This window comes from Canis lupus, chromosome 13 (genome assembly GCF_003254725.2).
Source record: "Canis lupus dingo isolate Sandy chromosome 13, ASM325472v2, whole genome shotgun sequence".
In the NCBI taxonomy this organism is placed as follows: Eukaryota; Metazoa; Chordata; class Mammalia; order Carnivora; family Canidae; genus Canis; species Canis lupus.
The window spans coordinates 37,918,228-37,937,980 of NC_064255.1; the positions used below are offsets into that span (position 1 = coordinate 37,918,228).

Genomic DNA, 19,753 nt, shown 5'->3' on the forward strand with positions numbered 1-19,753 from the left:
GAGACTCCCTGCGGCTCCCGCGGGCGCCGAGGAATCGCCTCGCGCGCTGGGTCGAGTGGCGGGGCCGCCCGAGGCCAGGAAGCCCCGCGCGCCATGCAGTCGGCGCCCGCCTGGCCCCCGCCGCCCGCCTCCCTGCGGCCCTCCGCCTTCCCGCACCCCGCGCTGCACGCCCTCCACCGCCTGGCCCGAGCCCTGCTCTTCCCGGCCTACTGGGCCCTGGACCGGCTGCTGGGCTGCTGCGCGCCCGGGGCGCGTCCGAGCGGCCTGGCGGGGCTGAGGGCGGCGGCGGGCGCGGCGGCGGCGCTGCTGCTGCTGCTCCTGGCCGGCCTCCCCCTGGCCCTGCCCGCGCTGCCGCTGTGGCTGCTCCTGCAGGCCTGGCGCCGCCCCTTCTGCTACGCGCCCCCTCCGCCGTGCTGGGCGCCCCCCGCGCCCTGGCGCCCCCCGGCCCAGCCCGTGCGCCGCTTTGGCTTCCTCAGCGCCAACGTGTGCCTGCTGCCCGACGGGCTAGCGCGCTTCAGCAATCTGAGCCACAGCCAGCGGCGGGCCGAGGAGGTGGGCGCCCTGCTGCTCGCCGCCCTGCGGCCCTCGCGCTACGGGACCACGGGCTGCGGTCCGCCCGGGCCGGGGGCGCCTGCTGGGGCGCTGACAGCCGCGCTGCCGGCGGGCCTGGACTTCGTGTGCTTGCAGGAGGTGTTCGACCCGCGCGCGGCGCACCGCCTGGTCAGCCGCCTGGCGCCCAGCCTGGGCCCGGTGCTGTACGACGTGGGCTCCCTCGGCCTGCAGCGCGGGCCGCACCTCAAGCTGCTCGGCAGCGGGCTGCTGCTGGCCTCGCGCTACCCGCTGCTGCGCGCCGCCTTCCGGTCTTTCCCCCACGCACGTCGCGAGGACGCGCTGGCCTCCAAGGGTCTGCTCTCCGCACAGGTACAGGCCCGGCGGCCGCGGCGCTCCAGGGCCGGGGAGAGGGCAGGGCGTGGGGTGGAAGCCGCGAGGGTTGCTGGGGCCGTCCACGGTGTTGCAGGCGCAGGTGGGCATCCTGGACGGGCGCCGCGTCGTGGGCTTCCTGCACTGCACGCACTTGCATGCGCCAAGTGGTGAGCCCCGTAGACTCGTCCTGGCGGCGGGTCCCTACCCTCGTCTGCGTCTCCGCCGCCCGCACCATTTGTTCGCCGCCCGGAGCACCGCAGGCAGGGCGGGGCGGGGCGGGGGTGGGGCGCGCAGCTGGGCTCAGTGCCCCCCTCCCCCCGCAGAGGACGGGCCCTTGCGCTGCAAGCAGCTGACCCTTCTGCTGGACTGGATCGAGCGCTTCGAAGCCGAGAGCCGCCAAAGCGGCGAGGCCGTGGCCTTCAGCGTGCTTCTGGGTGACCTGAACTTCGACAACTGCTCTTTAGGTGAAGGGGGGGCCGGCGGGGCGGGGGGCGCCGGCGGGGCGGGGCCGGCGCCGGGCCCCGCCCACCGAGCGCCAGCCTCTCTCCGCAGACCACGCGCAGGAGCAGGAGCACCAGCTCTTCGACCACTTCCGGGACCCCTGCCGGCTGGGCACTCGCCGGGAGCAGCCCTGGGCCCTGGGTAGGGCGGCCGCTGGGGAGGGGTCCTGAGGAGGGCTCTGGGGCCGCGGCTCATCCGCTGACACCGCCCCCCCGCCCCAGGCACGATCCTGAACACCTCCACTCTCCACCACACGGTGGTCTGCTCCCCAGAGATGCTGCGGAGGTGAGTGGCCACCTGAGGGTCAGCCAGCGCCCAGAGCCCTGCCTCGGAGGGGAGCCCTGGCCTTGGTGACACCGCTCGTCCTCAGGGCCCTGGAGCAGGAGAAGGGGCGCCACCGCTACCTGGCTGGCCCTGCCCGCGGAGGCCCCCGGCCTAAGCCCTGGCGGGGCCGGCGCCTCGACTATGTCCTGTACCGGGGAGTGGCCGGAGCCCCACTGAGCCCAGTAAGTCCGGGGTTCAGGGCACTGGGCCGGCTGGCGCTGGGGCGACCCCTGACTGCCTCCTGCCCCCAGGACGTGGAGCAGGTGACCTTCAGCACCGCCCTGGCAGGGCTCACAGACCACTTGGCCGTGGGACTTCAGCTCCGAGTGTCCGCGCTGCCCTGACACATGCACGCAGGCGATGGTGGCGAGGCCGGGTGGACAGACAGACACGGACGCACAGCGTGAGCCTGGCCGGCTGCCGCGGGGCCACAGGGCCTGGAGATCTTTATTGTAGGGCCGCCCTCACACGGCCTCCTGGGCCCTGCGGTACTCGTAGACGCTGCCCCGCTCAAGGAAGGCGGGGATGTGCTGGGGCGACCCCGATGGTGGCACGGGGTCCTCTGGGTCCCCGTAGCCCCCCCCACCGGGGGTGTGGAGGCAGAACACGTCCTGCGGAACAGAGGGGCAGCTGGGCCTGGGCATCCCTCTCCCTCCCTCCCCTGCAGTCCCCCCACCCTCCGGGTGGTGCATGCGCAACGGCAGGTCTGGCCCACCGATGCTCCTGCGCGCCCTCCCCTTCAGAAACCAAATTAAAGTGTCTCGGGTTCTTTGCAACTGCACTCACTCCCTGTGGAATGGGGGGGCCGTGGGCGGTGGGCGGGATGGAGAAAGGATGGGGTGCAATCCTTACCCCGGGGAACACGGGCACCGACGTCTTTCCCCCCAGATTCACCGTGCGGCCGTCCTTGCGTATCAGCAGGTTTAGGCCCCGCGCCCCGGGCTCGCCCCCTGCGGGAAGAGACCAGGGAGGGAGGGACGCAGGAGCTGGTGGGGAGACAGGGCCGGCGGCCGGAGGGGGCAGACGGGGGGGAGGGGGGGCAGGGCTGCTCACCGTGGAGGCCGTAGGGCTGGAAGGCGCGGCGCTCGGTCAGCACGGACAGCAGGGCCTCTTCGCGGAACAGCAGCTCGCGGATGACGCCATCGCCGCCCCGGAAGCGGCCGCGGCCCCCGGACCCCAGCCTCAGCTCGAAGCGGCGCACGATGACCGGGTACCTGCGCAGGCGGGGGTGGGGGCTGAGCGCGGCCCGCCCCGCCCCCGGCCCCGCCCCCGCCGGCCTCGCCCTCACCTGCTCTCCAGGATCTCCGGGTCGGTGATGCGCGTGTTGGTCATGTGGCTGTGCACGCCGCTGCGCCCGTGCCAGCCGGGGCCCGCGCCCGCGCCGCCCGCCACCGTCTCGTAGTAGCCCATGTGGGCATTGCCCAGGGTCACATTGTTCATGCAGCCCTGGGGGGACAAGCGAGCTTTGCGCTGGGCTGCGGGCATCCCCTCCCCGGGGCAACACGCCCCAGCGCGCGCACCCGCCGCACCTGGGACGCGGCACAGGCCCCGAAGGCCCCCAGGATGACGTCCACCACGCGCTGCGACGTGAGCACATTGCCGCCCACCACGGCCGCTTCGGGGGTCGGGTCCAGGATGGAGCCTCTAGGGATCACCACGCGCACCGGCGCCAGGCAGCCCTGCGGGGGCGGGGCCGGCTGTCAGGGCGGGTGGGGAGGGCCCTGGCCCAGGCCAGCACCGGGATCCCAGCGCTCCCCACCACACCCCGGCCCCACCGCGGAGACCGCATGCTCCCGCGCACCTGGTTGAGCGGGATGTCGCGGCCCACCAGACAGCGCAGGCAGTAGATGAGGGCGGACAGCGTGATGGCCCGCGGGGCATTGAGGTTGCCAAACACCTCGGGCCCGGTGCCGCTGAAGTCAAATACTGCGCTGCCCTGCCCACGGGAGGGGAGCGGAGGGGATGGGAGGGAGAGGTCAGCAGACCCCAGGCCACTGCACCCCCATGCCCTGCGCCCTGCTCCCACCGCCTGACCTGGCTCAGGTTGATCTGCACGCGGAGCCGGATGGGGGAACCGTCGTCCATGTGGTCCTCCGCCGACACCTCCAGGGGCAGGCCTCGGGCCTGCCGGGAGCTTCCAAAGGCCCGCAGCATGTCCCGCACAGCCAGCTCCGCGTTCGCCTGGTGGTCGGGAGGGTCAGCCGCAGCCTGGCCGCCTCCAGGGGTCCCGCGCCTCCCCGCCTCCCGGCCCAGCCTCCTGGGGTGGTACAGAGCTGCCCACCTGATCCTGCCCCCTCGGCCCACCTGAATGTGGCCCATGTAGGCCTGCACCACATCCAGGCCATACTGCCCAATGAGTTCTCCCACCAGCTGGATGCCCTTCTGGTTGGCTGCCACCTGGGCACGGAGGTCTGACAGGTTGTCGTGCAGGTTTCGGGTACCGCTGCAGCCGGGAATCTTGCCTGGAGCCCGCAGGGCCTCAGTCACCGCTGAACGGAGGAGGTCACCGCTGAGCCACCCTCCAGCCCCTGGGGCTGCCTGGGGCCCTGCTCTCACCTACTTCCCCTCTTCTGGGCGCTATATGGTGTGGGGCTCCCCGTGTTGGCCCTTCACTGGCTCCCCACAAGCAACCCCCCAAGCCCCAGCCTCCTCCCATCTGCTCAACCTTCCCACCCTGCCGCCCCCCAGGGCACCCCTAGGCTGCCTCGCCTATGACCTCACAGGAGCTGGAGGTGCTTCCCTCAGCAATCTGCTTCCACCTTTCATTCCCCCTGCCCACCTCTCCCCCACCTGCGTTTCCCCCACCTCTCCCAGGAGAAAAACCACTTCCCTTGGCCCTCCCCCACTCACACTGCCCCCCAGGGGCCCTCGCCCCACCCCTGTGAAAAGAGCAGCTAGCTCTGGCTTGCACCCCACCTCCGTACCAAGCTGAAGGAGGCCCATACCCGCCCCAGGGCGAGCCCCAAGAGCCAAGAGTCTGGGTCACAGTACTCTCTCAGGCTCCCCGGCCACTGTGTCCTGTCACATGCCTGCACGTGTCTCTCCCGTGATCCCTGCCCTCTGCCCCCTGCTCCCCCGACCCTGACCAAGGGAGCGGCCAGGGCTACTCAGTTGTGTCTCCTGCACCCACAGCAGCCTGCAGCTCTGAGAGCCCACCCTGCACCCTGCCCCCTGCCTACCCCACCGACCCTCACTCTGGGATGCCCCCCTGGGCTCCCAGACCCCTGAGGCCTTACACCAGCTCTGAATTTTCCATGGCCCTTGTCTCCTGGGCCACAATGCAAATTCTATCCTAACGTCCCTGCAGCAGCTCTGTGCCTGCTCAGTGCCAGAGCCTCCCTCCATCCTCCAGCTGTCCAAACCTGACTCCTCATCCTCATCCCCAAATCCAACCAAATGCCAACCTTGATTATCTCCGGAACAGTGATCCCTACACCCCTTTCTGCTGCCCAGCTTGAGGGCCAGCACCATCCAGGGCAACCACAGCTGCCCCCCACCCCACTCAGCCTGGCCTCTGGGCGACCCTCCAGCTCCCCATCACTCTGCATGTAGCTGGGCGCTCTCCAGTGCAAGCCCCACTGAAGCCATTGCTACCCAATGATTCATACCCAGGCCCAAGAAAGTTCTCCAAGAGCCTGCAGTCACTGGCTCTGTCCTCACTGCTTCTCCGCAGCCTCCGGACCCCATGCAAACACAGTGCAGACTGACTGTGACTACCATGAGCAGCTGCCTACCTTGAAACAGGCTCCCCTCCCTCCTCTGCCTGGTTCCATGGGTGTCCTGGCCAGCTCCCTACCCCCAAAACCACTGAGGCCTTCCTGGATCCAGGCAGAGCCCGGCTCAGCTGTCTGGTCACCTCTGAGAGATGATCTGCAACCACTGTGGGGTTACCGCCTGGCTCCCCCAGGGAGGCCTGGGCCAGCAGGCCACGTCCCAGTGCCCTCCTACCCGCCCTGGCCCTGGCTGGAAGGAGCGATCACGTGTGCCAGCCCACTGAACCCTCCCCCGTGCCTCGCCATGGCCCCAACCCTACTCCCACTCACCATCCTCCTGGAAGACACCCCCCTGGACGAGTTTGAAAGACAGAAAGACAGCACCCTCCTGCTGCAGTGTGGTGGAGTGGGGGGGCATGGAGCCTGGTGTGATGCCCCCAATGTCCGCGTGATGCCCACGGCTAGCCACATAGAACACAGGCCGAGTCTGACCTGGCCAGAACACCTGGGGGTGGAGAGCAACGGTTGGCTGTGTCAGCCACCCTTGCCCCCCAAAGACACCCAGGCCGAGGTCCTCACCGGTGTGATGACGGTCAGGTCTGGCAGGTGGCTGCCCCCAGCGCTGGGGTGGTTGCTCAGCAGCACGTCGCCGGGGTGGAGGTCAGCACCCAAGTGCTGGATCTGAAGCCAGGAGACAGTCTGGAGTTGGAAGCGGTGGAGGTGAGAGGTGGGGGGAGGGAAGCAGAAGGGACCCACCGAACCTGGAACTGCACGGTCTCCTGCATGGCTCCCAGGTGCACGGGGATGTGGGGGGCGTTGGATACCAGCCCCCCATCAGGCCCGAAGAGGGCACAGGAGAAGTCCAGACGCTCCTTGATGTTGGTGGAGATGGCTGTGCGCTGCAGGATGCGGCCCATCTGCTCTGGGGGCACAGAGTAACCAGGAGCCCACTGGCCCCACCCCACCCACAGCGCAGCCCCAGAATATGCAGAGGCAGGACCTCTGCCCTCAAGGCCTCTGGAGCCCAGACCCAGGACCCAAAGGTGGTGGTGGCCCACTTGCACACGGCAAGGCCACCGCCAGGCCACGTCTTGCCTGTGTGAGGGGCACCCCCCATCCCCGCCTGGAGCTTCCACAAGAACCCGGAATCCCACGCCAAGCCTTCTCCTTGCCTGATGCAGGACTTAGGTCCCCCAACAAGCCCCCAGCCTGACCCTGCACAAATGGGTTCACTATGCTGAGCCTGCTCGCCGTCTGACAGGACAGTAATCTCAGATCCCACGGTCTCTAATGCTGGCATGGCAGGGCTGGCCATCCCAGTGCCGGGGCTGCACTGCCCACTCTGTCGCCAGCAGGGGTGCCACTGCAGACCCCTCCCCCAGGGCATGCTGTCCTCCCTCTGCACACCCCTGCAGCCACACAGCTTGTGCCCACCTCTGCACAGTGTGCACACTCCCATAAGCTCCACAGGGAGCAGGGCCACTGCGGGGGGCACTCACCAGCAATGCTCATGAAGCGGTGTGAGAAGATGGACAGGTGGATGGGGTCAAGCTGGGCCCCTACGGTGCTCGGGGCCTCAGCCCCCACAGAGATGCGGATGTCCCCGGTCTCTGTCACCTCCGCCTGACACCCTGGCTCCACCAGGATGGTGCTGAGGGCAGGGGCACAAGAGGCTGGAGGCGCCAAGCCAGACCCCCTCATCCCAAATAGGGACCCAACATCCCCAGGTGAGGGGGGCACGCCGAACATAATGGGACCCCAGAGTCCTTCACACTCCTGTAGCCTTGGGCCAGAGAACCCTCGGCCAGGATCCCTGGGTAAGCTCAGGCCCCCAAGGCCCACCTGTTGCTGTCAATAATGAGGCAGGGCCCCTGAAGCTTGTGCCCGGAACACAGCTCTCCCAGCAGGTAGACAGGGGTTTCCTGGTAGCCCCCCTCAAAGTAGCACTGGGTCATCTGAGGAGGGTGTGGGATGAGCGAGCTTCCTCAGCCCAGCACCCTCCCTGGGCATCCCCATCCCCTGCCTACCCCATATCCCTGGGCGGGCGGTGGGGGTGGGGGGCAGGCCGAGGCAGAGCCACCCACCTTGTCTACCCGGGGAGGTCCACTCTGAGCTTTGGGGACATCCTCAAGGCGAAGGCCACTGCGGCCAGTGCCCCTCACGCGCACATCGTCCACCACCACTGGCCGCTCAGGGATGATGAAGCCAAACTCCCTCATGTACCTGCACACCCACCAGCGAGAGAACCGTCAGGGCAAGGTGGCCAGGCTGGCAGGTGCCCACCAGGGCTCCCAGGACGCAGAGTTCGCATACCTCTCCACGAAGGCTGCCCCGAAGTCACCGGCACGGGGAGAGTGGGCAGTGGCTGGGTGCTGGTGCGCAGACACCATCAGGGCACAGTCCGTGCCCTGGTAGCGTAGATGCAAGAAGCTCTCGGTGCTGATCTGGGACCTGCAGCAGGGGGGCAGGCGGGGCACTTGCACATGGCACCCCGAGAGGACTCCTGTCCTACCTCCTCCAGCACTCAGGGGACCAGCCCTCCTTGACCACTGCCCAAAGAGGCCCCAGCACCACCTGGGGAACTTGGCAGTAAATCCAACTAGGGGGTGACTCTGAAGGGCCAAGTCCACCCCACCCCTTCGAGCCCCACCTGGGAAAGCCCTGGGCCAGCAACGTGTCCACACACTGCTCCTCCAGGCGGCTTAGCCTCTGGTCCAGCTGCACAAAGGTCTCAGGCGCGTAAGGCAGCGAGCACGGCTCCTGCGCCTCATGCACCACGTCTGCCAGGGCCAGCCCCAGTGCTGACAGCAGCCCACTGTGCCTGCGGGGACAGGGACCTCGGCAATGTGGGGCTGCCTCCCGGAGCCAGCCCCCCACCCCAGGACACGTGTGTGCACAACTCTCAACATACCTGTGAATGTGCACGGTGTCCATGCCCAGGGCGCGGGCGATGGCACAAGCATGTTGCCCACCAGCTCCCCCAAAGCACGCCAGCACGTGGGCCGAGGGGTCGTGGCCTCGTGCCTGGGAAGCCAAGAGGGGCTCAGTGGCATGCCTTACCCTGTCCGCCCCCTCCCATTGGGTTGCCTGAGTGGGAGGTGTGGGAGTGGGGAGCAGGGCTGGAGAGTAAAGGCAGGCATACCTGCGTGAGCGCGCGGATGGGCCGGCACATAGCCTCGTTGGCCACACGCACGAACCCCATGGCTACCTCCTCCAGGCTCAGCGGGGAGGCCGGGCAAGGCCCGTTGGTCAGGAAGCTGTTGACCTCAGTGGCCACAGCCTCCAGGGCCTTCCGGGAGGCCTCAGGGGACAGTGGCTGGTCCTCTCCCGGCCCAAAAATGCAGGGAAAAGAGGCAGGCAGTAGGCGACCCAGAACCAAGTTAGCGTCCGTCACTGTCACGGGGCCCCCTGGGAGGTGTGCACGGTGTGGGGGTTGGGGGCTGGAGATGGAATCCAGGAGGGGGCAGCAGGGGCAGGGCCGAAGGGGTGGGGTGGGCCCGGGCAGCACGGGAAGGGTCCTGAAGGGGCAGGTGGCAGCTCTTACCCTTGCGGTAGCAGGCGGGGCCAGGATGGGCTCCTGCGGACTCAGGCCCCACCACAAAGAGGCCAGACCTGGGATAGGGAGGACCGGACTCAGGCGGGCTGGGAGGCAGGGCTAGGGGGCCCAGCCCAGGTGCCGGTGCTTACCTGAAGAAGAGGCGGGAGCCCCCCCCAGCTGCCACGGTGTTGATGTCCAGCTGGGGGGCCTGCAGGGTGACACCAGCCGTGCTGGCCTCAAAGACATGCTCGAACTCCCCAGCGTAGCGGCTCACGTCTGTGGATGTGCCTGGTGGGGGTGCGGACAAGGGGTCATCTCCCGCGCTGCCGCCCAGCCCGCCCCCACCCTCCACCCCTCTTACCTCCCATGTCAAAGCCAATGACAGGCTGGCCGCCTTCGGCCTGGTAGGTGGTGGCCGAGTAGCCGACCACACCCCCAGCGGGGCCAGAGAGCACAGCGCGGGAGCCGCTGAAAGAATCCATGGGGGCCAGGCCGCCGTCGGAGCGCATGAAGAGCACCTGAACGTCCTGCGGACCCACCGGCAGCCGCACAGTGAGGGGCCGGCTGGCGCGCAGGGGACCGGGAGGGGCAGGCGGGCCTCACCTTGAGCTGGCCCTGGAAGCCGCGGCGGAAACCCTGCACGTAGCGCTGGATGGCGGGTGTGAGGTAGGCATCGGCGCAGGCCGTGTGCCCCCGAGGCACGATGCGCACCATGGGCATGGCCTCCGAGGACAGCGACACGTGTGTGAAGCCCAGCTCCCGGGCCAGCGCCCCCACCTGCTGCTCGTGCTGGGCCCACCTAAGGACGAGGACGACCCAGGGCTACTGCGGCCCTCGCCCACGCCCCCCCCCCCCACCTGCCGCCCCAGCCGGCCGGCCCACGCTCACGTGTAGGAGTGCATGAGCACCACGGCCAGGCTGCGAATGCCCCGAGACAGGAGCCCCTCCAGCTTTGCACGCAGGCCCCCAAGGTCCACAGGCTGCTGCAACTCCAGCAGGTCCCCCGTCCGGCCTGCCGGGAAGCCCCACACCACCTGTCAGAGGCCCCCCACGGCCGGCCGCCCCCACCCCCAGAGTGGGAGGTACCCGAACCTTTGACAGGTGCCCCGGAGCCTGGCTCCCCGCGGTACAGCACCACGCGCTCGTCCACCTCCAGGACGTCTTCATACAGTACCTCTGGCATGGGCACAGCCTGGGGGCAGGCAGAGGCTCAGAGGACGCCCAGGCCTGACGGGCCTTGCTGGGGTCCTGCGTGGGGGGGGGCGTGCAGGCGAGGGGATGTGCCCCAACAGGCCGGTCCACGGGCCCAGGAGACACAGTCAGATGGGTGGCCCCAGCAGGGCCCACCCAGGGGGCGGTTCTCTGCCCCAGGGCACCTGAGCATAGCCAAGTGCTGCACCCCCACAAGGGCAGCTCCCTCTGGGAACCATGTAGAGCGGGTGGGATAAGGGAGTGGGAGGGTGGGGTGGTGGGCTCCTACCCCCCACTCGGAACAGTATGTCTTGGGTCGCTCCACCCCCAGAATCCGGGACAGGAACAGGACAACTTGGAACCGCTCTGAGGGCTTGGGGGACACAGTGCCTGCCAGGAGTGCCTGGAACCTCCTGTCTGGCTGGCAGCGGGTGCCCTTGGGCCGGCACTGACCCTTCCAAGGACTGCCCTCCCTGAGGGGCCATGGCATCCCTGGGAAAACACAAGCTGCTCCACGCAGCCACCAGCTAGGGCGGGAGAGCTCACCAGATCAAAGAGGTCCTCCCGGGCCTGGGTGCCCACGTGCAGCAGGTCTCGGAAGCCTCGTGTCACCAGCAGCGCCACCCGCTCCCCCCTCCGCTCCAGCAACGCGTTGGTGGCCACTGTCGTGCCCATGCGGATGCTGGCAATGCGACTGGTGTCCAGCGGCCGGTCCCGCGGCAACAGCATGCCCCCCTCCTGGGAACCATGCGGCTAGCGTCAGGCCTCTGGTCCCCAGGTGTCCCCCCCACCCGCCCCTCTGCGCAGCCACCTGCTCCAGGATGCGGCGGATGCCCTCAGTAGGCGCGTCTGCGTAGTTGGCGGGGTCCTCTGAGAGTAGCTTCAGGACCCTCACGTGCCCCCCGGGGCACTGGGCAAAGACGTCTGTGAAGGTGCCTCCGCGGTCGATGGCAAAATGGAAACGCCCCTCGGGGCTGCCCATGACGACGGGGCTGGAGTCCAGCAGCGACTCCTCAGCCGGTAGCCCTGGGAGGACTGCGCGGGTCGGATCAGGCCCGGGCCCTGCTCCCCGCGGGGGGCGGCCTAGGGCAGAGCCTGGTCGGGGAGAGGATGCGGCGGCCCAGGGTGGCGCGGGCGGAGCGGGCGGAGCGGGGCTGCGGGGCTGCGGGGCTGCGGGGCTGCGGACCCAGCTCACGGGGCAGCCCCAGGGCCGGGGGCGCCGGACGTGCTGCCCCTCCTGACCCGGATCCCGGCGCCCGCGCGGCCGCCCGAACCCGCGGGCCCGAAGCAGATCTCGCGGAGGCGGCCGCGCCACGGGAGCCGGGGCTGGTCCGTCGGGGGCCCGGGGTGGAGGGGCCGGGGCTGCGGCGGGTGCGCGGGCCGCCTCCCACCTGCTCGACCTTCGGGCCCAGGCCCCGCGGGACGCAGGGACGGGGCGGGGCGGGGCCTGCGCGGGCGGCGGGGCGGGAGGGGCGGGGCGCGAGGCTGCAGGGGGGGGACGGCGAGGCGGGAGGGCGGGGCGCGAGGCTGCAGGGAGGGGGACGACGGGGCGGGAGGGCGGGGCGCGAGGCTGCGGGCGGGGGGACGGCGGGGCGGGGCGGGAGGCTGCGGGCGGGGGGACGGCGGGGCGGGAGGGGCGGGGCGCGAGGCCGCGGGGGGCGCCTGGGCCGGGGCGCCCGGGCGAGGGCCCACCTGGCCGCCGGTCCGAGCCGCCCGCCCGCGTTGCGCTCCGTCCCGGGCCCGCCCCGCCGCCCCTCCCGGAAGTCGGGCCCGCCCCCCGCACGACCGGTCGGGGCGCGCAGGGCCCTCCGGGCTGCGGCTGCGTCAGGCTGGGCTGGCCCGGAGCCACCCGGGAGGACAGCGGGGGCGGCGCCGACTTGGCTGAGAGCCCAGGCGCCCTGCAGCCACCTGGGTGCCCCCCGGAGCGAGGCTGGCGCAGGAGCGCGACCTGCCCTGGCGCGAGGCCGGCGCCGCGGGGATGGGCCTGGGCGTTGGGAGGAGGCCCGCGCTCCCCACAGCCCCCTTGCTCCCCGCGGCGCGGCGACCAAGAGCCCCTCGGGAGCATCCTCCCTGCAGCCGTCCAGGGCCAGCCCCGCCTCAGCCTAGCGGGAAGCAGCGAGGCCCTCCCCACAGCAGGGCTGACATCCCCCAAAGCCACGGCTGGTGCCCTGACGGTGGGGCGATGGCCTGTTTCCCCGCGGGTGGAAGGTCTCAAACGGGGGGGGGGGGGGGCGATCACAGGGAACAGCAGGTGAGCGGGCCTCCACCTAGTGCCAGATCAGCAGCCCCCCCCACGCTCCAGGCCTCCCCATCCCCCGTGGCCCTGGAGGCCTGCTGGGTCCTGGAAGGTGGGGGGGGGTGCACCCCAGGCTACAACAGGGCCGCCTTTGACTGGTGGCCTTTGGCAGCCTCGGCATCCTCTTCCGTGTGGTGGGGGAAGGAAAGGAGACACAGTTTTGAAAGAACTGTACCCAGAAAGACACGTGAGTCAGTGACCTCTGACCCCGCTGCACCCCTGACAGTGGCCTCCCCCAGCACTCCGGGCTCCAGGGGTGTCTCTGCCCAGCCAGGCCTGCTGGACAGTGTGTGGAGGACTTGAACTCTGCAGCATACGGGACCCAGGGCCCCAAGGATGGGCTGTGGCCGAGTCCAGACGACAGTGTACCTGGTGGCAGGAGCCAGCCATGCCGCTGGCCACCCCCCTCCCCACCCCTGCGTCTACCATGCTCCTTATCACCTTCCCCTTCCCCAGCCCAGCTGGGGCCCTACACAGTCCCAGGGGCCACAGTGCAGGAGCTCTACCTCTCCCTGCTCCAGGCACACCGCAAGGGGGCGGTCCACAGCCCCACTGCCACCAGGATCCCTCCCTGCAGCCCCAGCAGGTCATTCCATCCCCCTCGGCAGGCGCACTGCAGCCAGCCCACACACGCAAGAAGAGACAGAGGAGCTTGCCCGCTCTCCCCAGGAAGTGAGGACGCTGCTCTGAGCCAGCCACAGAGCTTCACGGAGAACCCCACCAGGCGCTGATCTCGGACCTCCGCCCCCAGAACCGTGGACATCCTCCCGCCTGCGGAGTGGCCATACAGCCGCCCAGACCGTGTAAGCGTCTCCCGCACAGGATGCATGTCCGTCCCCATGAGGCACCGGGCAGTGCCCTACTCGCAGTGCTCAGGCCAACCCGAGGGGCTGCCTGCACCCGCCTTGTCCCGCCACGCCCAGCCTGCTGTTACTCCACCTTCAGGGTGGACATCCCGACCCCACCAGCCTCCGTGCCCTGCCCTGGCCCCACCCGTCATTTCCCACCGGGAGAACTATCTACCACCCGCACCCCATCCCATCAGTCAGGGAGTCTAGGGGCCCAGCCAGGGGCACAGATCCTGCCAGCAGGTTCCTTCTGACCTATAAGGCCCTCCTCGTCCTCGTCCACCCCCCTACTTCACCTGCGCTGGCCTCGGAACTATGCCTTGACACACCTGACTTGCTGCCACCGCAGAGCCTTTGCACGGACTATTCCCTCAGCTCTGCCCCAGCCCTGTGACTCCACTCTGGTTCCGTCCTGCTCCAACTTCACTTTGTCCCTGCTGCACTGCTTCCTATCACCCCGCAGCACCTTCAGCACCCCACAGCCGTGGAAGCAGGGATTCCCGCTCACTTTCATGGTCTTGGCACAAGTTGAACGAGCGAAGCTTGGCGGGCCTCAGAGAAGAGCCCCCAGACACCGGCACTGCTCACCTCTCTCTGCATCCTTGAACTTGATGGTTCTGCGCCGGGGCGGCCGGGGGCTGGCGGCCACTTCAGCCAGGAGCCCGGAGCCGCAGAAGCCCAGGCTGCTGCCCCGGTTCCGGAGCACCAGCTTCAACTCCTGGTTCTCCTGGATGAGCTGTACCAGCCGCCGCAGCTCTTCGTTCTCCTGTGCGAGCCGCTGGATCTCCTGCCGCAGGCCCTCGTAGCTGCTGAGGAGGGACATGCCCGGCAGCAGGGCGGCAGCTGCCAGCAGCTGGTGGGCTGGCCAGGGACAGCGGGCCCCGTCATTGTGAGGTCAGCGCCTGCCCTGCCCCGCGCCTCACCTGCATTCCGCACTCAGAGCCACAGCCCAGCAGTTCCCACCGCCTGGAGCACGGCACACCTGACCTCTGACCTCTGGCCCCTGAGGGCCAAATGACCGAGGACACAGACCTGCCTAGGCCCTGGAGTCCCTCTAGGAAACCGCTCCTGGGGGGTAGAAGCTTTTCTTTCTTTCTTTTCTTTTATTTTTTTTTTCACTTTTCATTTTTTTTTTAATTTTTATTTATTTATGATAATCACAGAGAGAGAGAGAGAGGCAGAGTCACAGGCAGTGGGAGAAGCAGGCTCCATGCACCGGGAGCCTGACGTGGGATTCGATCCCGGGTCTCCAGGATCGCGCCCTGGGCTAAAGGCAGGCGCCAAACCGCTGCGCCACCCAGGGATCCCTTTTTTCACTTTTCTTTTATCCTTTCTTTTTTTTAATTCAGTGAATTAACATATGGGGTATTAGCTCCAGAGGTAGGGGTCAGTGATTCATGAGCTGCACACGGCGCCCAGTGCTCATCGCGCCACGAGCCCTCCTTAGTGCCCGTCACCCCCTCACCTCGTCCCGCCAGCCTCCCCTCTAGTGACCCTCAGTTGGTTTCCTAGAGTTAAGAGGCTCTCTTGGGATCCCTGGGTGGCTCAACGGTTTAGCGTCTGCCTCCGGCCCAGACAATTTTTAAAGATTTTTAACAATCTTTTAAAAAAAAAAAGTCTCTTGTGGTTTGTCTCCCTGAGTTCATCTTACTGTATTTTCCCCTCCCTCCCCACCCCGATCCTCTGTTTTGTTTCTTAAATTCCACATATGAGTGAGGTCAAGGCACAATTGTGTTTCTCGGACTGACTTAGGTCGCTCAGTATCATACCCTCTAGTTCCACCCACGCTGTGCAAATGGTAAGATTTCACTCTTCTGACGGCTGAGTCACACTCCGTTGTATACATAGGCCGCGTCTTTGTTGTCTTTTTAAGATCTCATTTATCTATTCATGAGAGACACACAGAGAGAGGCAGAGACACAGGCAGAGAGAGAAGCAGGCTCCCTGCGGGACTCGATCCTAGGACCAGCGATCACGCCCTGAGCTGAAGGCAGATGCTCAACCCCTGACCACCCAGGTGGCCCTTGTAGGTCTTCTTTGGAGAAATGTCTGGTCATTGGAACTTTCTTGATCCTGGCCTGGCACAGATGTGTTGCAAAGAGAGGGAGTCAAGGATTCAGGCGTCTACCCATCTGGCTGCTTCCCTGGCCACCAGCGGCAGCATCTCCACCTGGCTGTGCCAGGTCACGGGGCCAGGTGACTGGGCACGGTCTCCGAGGTAGTCAGAGCCATCACAGCATCTGCAGAGGCCAGGAGAGCTGGTTTTTGAGCTGCCCTGCAGGAAGGGCCCTTCTGGCCTAGCAGCAGCAGGAGACTAGCGTGGGTCAGAATTCCAGGGACATGGGGCCCGTCAATAGATGCATTTGGATGGGGCTGGACGCAAAGAGATGGCCCAGGTGGTGCTGAGCCTGGCAGGGATGGCAGAGGGTAGCAGTGCACACGGAGGGCAGGTGCCCTGGAGGAGACAGGACAGCCAGGGATGAGAGCCTTGTGGAGGAGGGCAGGGCAGGAGGCAGGGAGACCCCACGAAAGGGCTGAGGACTCCGGAGCAGACTCCGGTGGCCAGGGAGCTACCCCTAAGGGTAAGAGTGGGGCGACAGTTCAGAGCAAACGAAGGACTTTCTTCTCTCGCCTGGCGCACCTTCTAACAGGGCAGTTCTGTGCTGCTATCATCTCTTTCTTAGTTATGATCAGTTTATTTATTTTTTTAAAGATTTATTTATTTATTTATTTATTTATTTATTTATTTATGATAGAGAAAGAGAGAGGCAGAGACACAGGAGGAGGGAGAAGCAGGCTCCATGCCAGGAGCCCGACGCGGGACTCGATCCCGGGACTCCAGGATCGCGCCCTGGGCCAAAGGCAGGCGCTAAACCACTGAGCCACCCAAGGATCTCCATTTATGATCAGTTTATTTCACATCATTGTTTCCTTTTTGCTGGCCTGCTCAGTACCGTTCCCACTTATTAACCAGTCGGTTTTCCTGGGAACGGCGAGCTCTGGTGGAGGGTGGTCTTCACGGTGCCCACTGGGGAGGGGACGCCTCTGACAGCAGCGATCCAGGAGACGGTGGCAGCTGCACTTAGTCTCAATGGAGATTATGACCATCTTAATTTTTTTTTAAGATTTTATTTATTTATTCATGAGAGACACAGAAAGAGAGGCAGAGACACAGGCAGAGGGAGAAGCAGGCTCCCTGCGGGGAGCCTGATGCAGGACTCAATCCTGGGACCCAGGGTCATGCCCTGGGCTGAAGGTGGCGCTAAACTGCTGAGTGACCCAAGGATCCCCTCAAGTGAGATTGTCTTGGATGAGATTACTTGATCAGGCAGTTACCCCCCCCCTTTTTTTTTCAGGCGGGCCTTTAATGAATAAGTCTCAGGGCCGGTGGCTCAGCGGTTTAGTGCCGCCTTCGGCCCAGGGCGTGATCCTGGAGTCCCAGGATCGAGTCCCGCGTCGGGCTCCCGGCATGGAGCCTGCTTCTCCCTCTGCCTGTGTCTCTGTCTCTCTGTGTCTCTCATGAATAAATACATAAGATCCTTTAAAAAAAATAAAAAGCCGAGGTGTTCACGGGGATGGTTCCTGTGGAGGTTCCAAGGCAGACTTCGTTCTGTGCTGCATCCCGTTCACGGCGCTGCCGGACTTGGGGCCGCGTGGCTCCAGTCTCCGCACCCTCCGTGGGGCCCATGTGGGGTCAGCATGGCTGGGGTTCATCCAGCTGGCCAGCGGGCACCATCGCCTCGCGTCAGCCGGCCTCCCAGGCTGGGGAAGACCTTCACAGAGACCTAGGTCCTGGGCCCCGAGAGCCGTGAATGTTACCTTATCGGCAAAAGGAATCTGCAGGTATGATGACGTTAAAGGTCTAAGGTGGGAAGATGTTCGTGGACGACCCAGCAGGCCCCCAGGTGACCATGAGTACCTCCGGACAGTGGCGGGGGCAGGGGGGAGACCTGGCACAGGGGAAGGGGCATGGGGGGGCGGGGGGGGAGCTGGCCTGGGGCCACGTGCAGCTTGGGCTGAGCCAGGCTGCTCCGCTCGCTGCGGTGGTTAAGCTACTGCTGTCAACACGGCACAGAAACGGCTTCTAGGGACATACCCGCCTCCCACCAGCTCCCAGTCAGGACACCTCGGGCTGATGGGTGTGGCTGATGAGTATCGTCAATTCAGAAAATATCTAAGGTCGGGGGTGAGTGGGTGACGGGCACTGAGGGGGACACCTGACGGGATGAGCACTGGGTGTTATTCTGTATGTTGGTAAATTGAACACCAATAAAAAATTAATTTACTAAAAAAAAAAATATCTAAGGTCATTTAGTCACAAACAAGAAAACTCCAAAGGCCCAGAAATCTTAGGGCTCACATGTAGGAGAAATTTGGTAGAGCGCCTCTCAAATTTAACAATTCTAAAAGCTCACAGGATACTACCCGCAGGAGCCACTACCTGAAAACAACTTTTCTTTTTTTTTCTTTTTTTTTAATTTTTATTTATTTATGATAGTCACAGAGAGAGAGAGAGAGGCAGAGACACAGGCAGAGGGAGAAGCAGGCTCCATGCACCGGGAGCCCAACGTGGGATTCGATCCCGGATCTCCAGGATCACGCCCTGGGCCAAAGGCAGGCGCCAAACCGCTGCACCACCCAGGGATCCCGAAAACAACTTTTCTAAACTATAATAAAAATACACTCTAATCAAACATGTTAGAAAAGATGCTGAACTATCTTCTCTCTGTATATACATGACGATGTCACAAAAGTGTTGTCATCTTTTTTTAAAATTTTAAGCACTCCCTGCACCCAGTGTGGGGCTCGGATTCACAACCCCCATCAAGATCGCACGCTCCAGCTCCAACGACTGGCCGGCCAGCGCCCCACAGGTCGTCACCTGCGAGCCGCCAGAGCGTGCATCCAAGAGGCACAGGGGAAATGTGTTGGAGAAATACTTTGGGAAGATGACTCAGGACATCCTGTTGGGTCTGTGTTTTGTGATGTGTGTGATACCGGTTAAGTCTAAACATTTATGTTACATGTTAGGATTTCTTTTCTCACTCTACTCATTTCATTCCAGAATATGACTTTGCCCTCTAATTCTTGAAAACAGCACAACGCAGGAGTCAAGGCAGCCGGCGAGGAGCGTGCTCCTTTGGCAGCTGTACTCCGGGAGGTCAGCAGGCACCTAGGGAGCTTCCGTTTGGGGAAGGCTCCTGCGTTCCCTAAGGGCGGCGCACTGAGCTTGAAACCATACAGACAAACCTGGTTTGTGCTGAACTCCCACCTTCCTCCTGGGCATCTGGAATTGGGGTTTGTGCCCCACCGAGGGCGCCTGCATGACCAGCCCTGCAAGCGGCCAAGGAGCTGAGTTTCCACACACGCTGTCAGCGCTTGCTGCTGGGCGGATGTCGTGTGTCCTGTGGAGAGGGTTCTGGAAGCTGTACTTGGTTCCCTAACTTTGCCACGTGACCCTTATTCCTCTGATTTTGATTACTATCCTTCCTCTGTTATAAATCTCAGCCACAAGGTCAACAGTCTGTGCCAGATTCTACAGGCCCTCCAAGCAAATCCCTGAATCCAGGAGTGGTCTTGAGGATCCCAAACACCGCTCCCAAATTTGTTAGGCACCCGAACCTGGACCTACCCATGTGCATAACATGCACATGGCCAGAGAGTCAAGGGGGGCAGGAACAGCCCCTAAAGAGGAGATGCTAGGAGGCTGGAGAGCGGAGTTCCAGGGGCAGAGGGAGCACTTCCAGCAATGGACACGGCAAGTGTTCTAGCGATCTGGAGGGGCCAGCCCCCCCTGGCCACTTTGGGCTCCTTAGGCCCAGGACCAGCATTACTGATAGTCCTGGGCTGCTCATGTCAATGCTGTGCACTTGGGGCAGGACACCTGTGGGGACCCCCGTGGAGCTTCTACCCGCATTGAGGGATGGACAAGCACTGCCGTCTTGACCCCAGTGGGAAGGCGCACGGCACGTGCTCAGACTCAGACCACTGGGGGAAGACGCCGTGTCACTCCAGCACAAGCAGCCGGGGCGCGGAGGGCAGTGGCTATCACCGACTCACCGGGCGCTGTGCCAGAGCCGTGGCTGGCTCCCAGCGCTTGTGCCGCAATCATCCAGGAGACCAGTACCTTGACGGGGACACTGCCTGCAGGAGTCGGGCCCTTACCTGCTCCGCTGTGTCCATTCTACCTGCTTCTTACGGCCTTAAGCTGATCTCGCTTCTCTCCGCTTTCTCTCCACATGCCCCCCCTTGAGCCCGGGCCAACCTTCGTGCCCACCTTGACCCCGACAGTCTGGTGGGAATAACACTACAGGACTTCTAAGGCTAGCCCTTGAAACACCGAACCTGCCCACCTTGTCTTTTGAGGTCACCTTGGAGCCCTGGCGCCACGCTTCCAGGAAGCACTGGCTGCGTGGAG

At 65.3% G+C, this 19,753-nt stretch overlaps 2 protein-coding genes and 1 long non-coding RNA gene across 10 annotated transcripts; 2 read left to right on the plus strand and 1 right to left on the minus strand.

Moving 5' to 3' along the window:
• Window positions 1–2: 2 nt before the first annotated feature.
• LOC112662191 (sphingomyelin phosphodiesterase 5) lies at window positions 3–2,525 on the plus strand. The gene is made up of 7 exons (XM_025450768.3): window positions 3–921; window positions 1,019–1,091; window positions 1,248–1,388; window positions 1,477–1,566; window positions 1,647–1,710; window positions 1,796–1,931; window positions 2,001–2,525. Exons 1-7 carry the CDS (start codon window positions 94–96, stop codon window positions 2,091–2,093), a joined length of 1,425 nt encoding a protein of 474 aa, XP_025306553.1. The 5' UTR covers window positions 3–93; the 3' UTR covers window positions 2,094–2,525.
• OPLAH (5-oxoprolinase, ATP-hydrolysing) lies at window positions 2,154–14,216 on the minus strand. Of its 5 annotated transcripts, none has more exons than XM_049093186.1 (27): window positions 13,924–14,215; window positions 11,003–11,217; window positions 10,738–10,929; window positions 10,093–10,192; window positions 9,889–10,012; window positions 9,604–9,799; window positions 9,362–9,527; window positions 9,150–9,288; window positions 9,007–9,074; window positions 8,605–8,870; window positions 8,374–8,486; window positions 8,113–8,283; window positions 7,776–7,913; window positions 7,547–7,685; window positions 7,305–7,417; window positions 6,962–7,113; window positions 6,224–6,384; window positions 6,042–6,143; window positions 5,793–5,967; window positions 4,054–4,238; window positions 3,784–3,930; window positions 3,551–3,685; window positions 3,279–3,428; window positions 3,038–3,195; window positions 2,803–2,963; window positions 2,602–2,699; window positions 2,154–2,360 (listed from the first exon to the last, which is right to left on the minus strand). In XM_049093186.1, exons 1-27 carry the CDS (start codon window positions 14,156–14,158, stop codon window positions 2,214–2,216), a joined length of 4,146 nt encoding a protein of 1,381 aa, XP_048949143.1. In that variant the 5' UTR covers window positions 14,159–14,215; the 3' UTR covers window positions 2,154–2,213. The 5 variants fall into 5 exon arrangements, with proteins under 5 accessions (XP_048949143.1, XP_048949142.1, XP_025306396.1 ...); XM_049093185.1 differs by having other exon boundaries at window positions 11,003–11,226; XM_025450611.3 differs by having other exon boundaries at window positions 11,003–11,286.
• LOC118353996 (uncharacterized) lies at window positions 11,900–18,035 on the plus strand. 4 transcript variants are annotated; one of them, XR_007401806.1, is made up of 3 exons: window positions 12,007–13,290; window positions 13,799–15,133; window positions 16,092–16,828. It is a non-coding gene; the product is annotated as an uncharacterized LOC118353996 (long non-coding RNA). The 4 variants fall into 4 exon arrangements; XR_004813812.2 differs by lacking the exon at window positions 16,092–16,828 and adding an exon at window positions 17,834–18,035 and having other exon boundaries at window positions 12,086–13,290; window positions 13,799–14,410; XR_004813810.2 differs by having other exon boundaries at window positions 12,087–13,290; window positions 13,799–14,410; window positions 16,092–16,825.
• The last annotated feature ends 1,718 nt before the right edge of the window (window positions 18,036–19,753 follow it).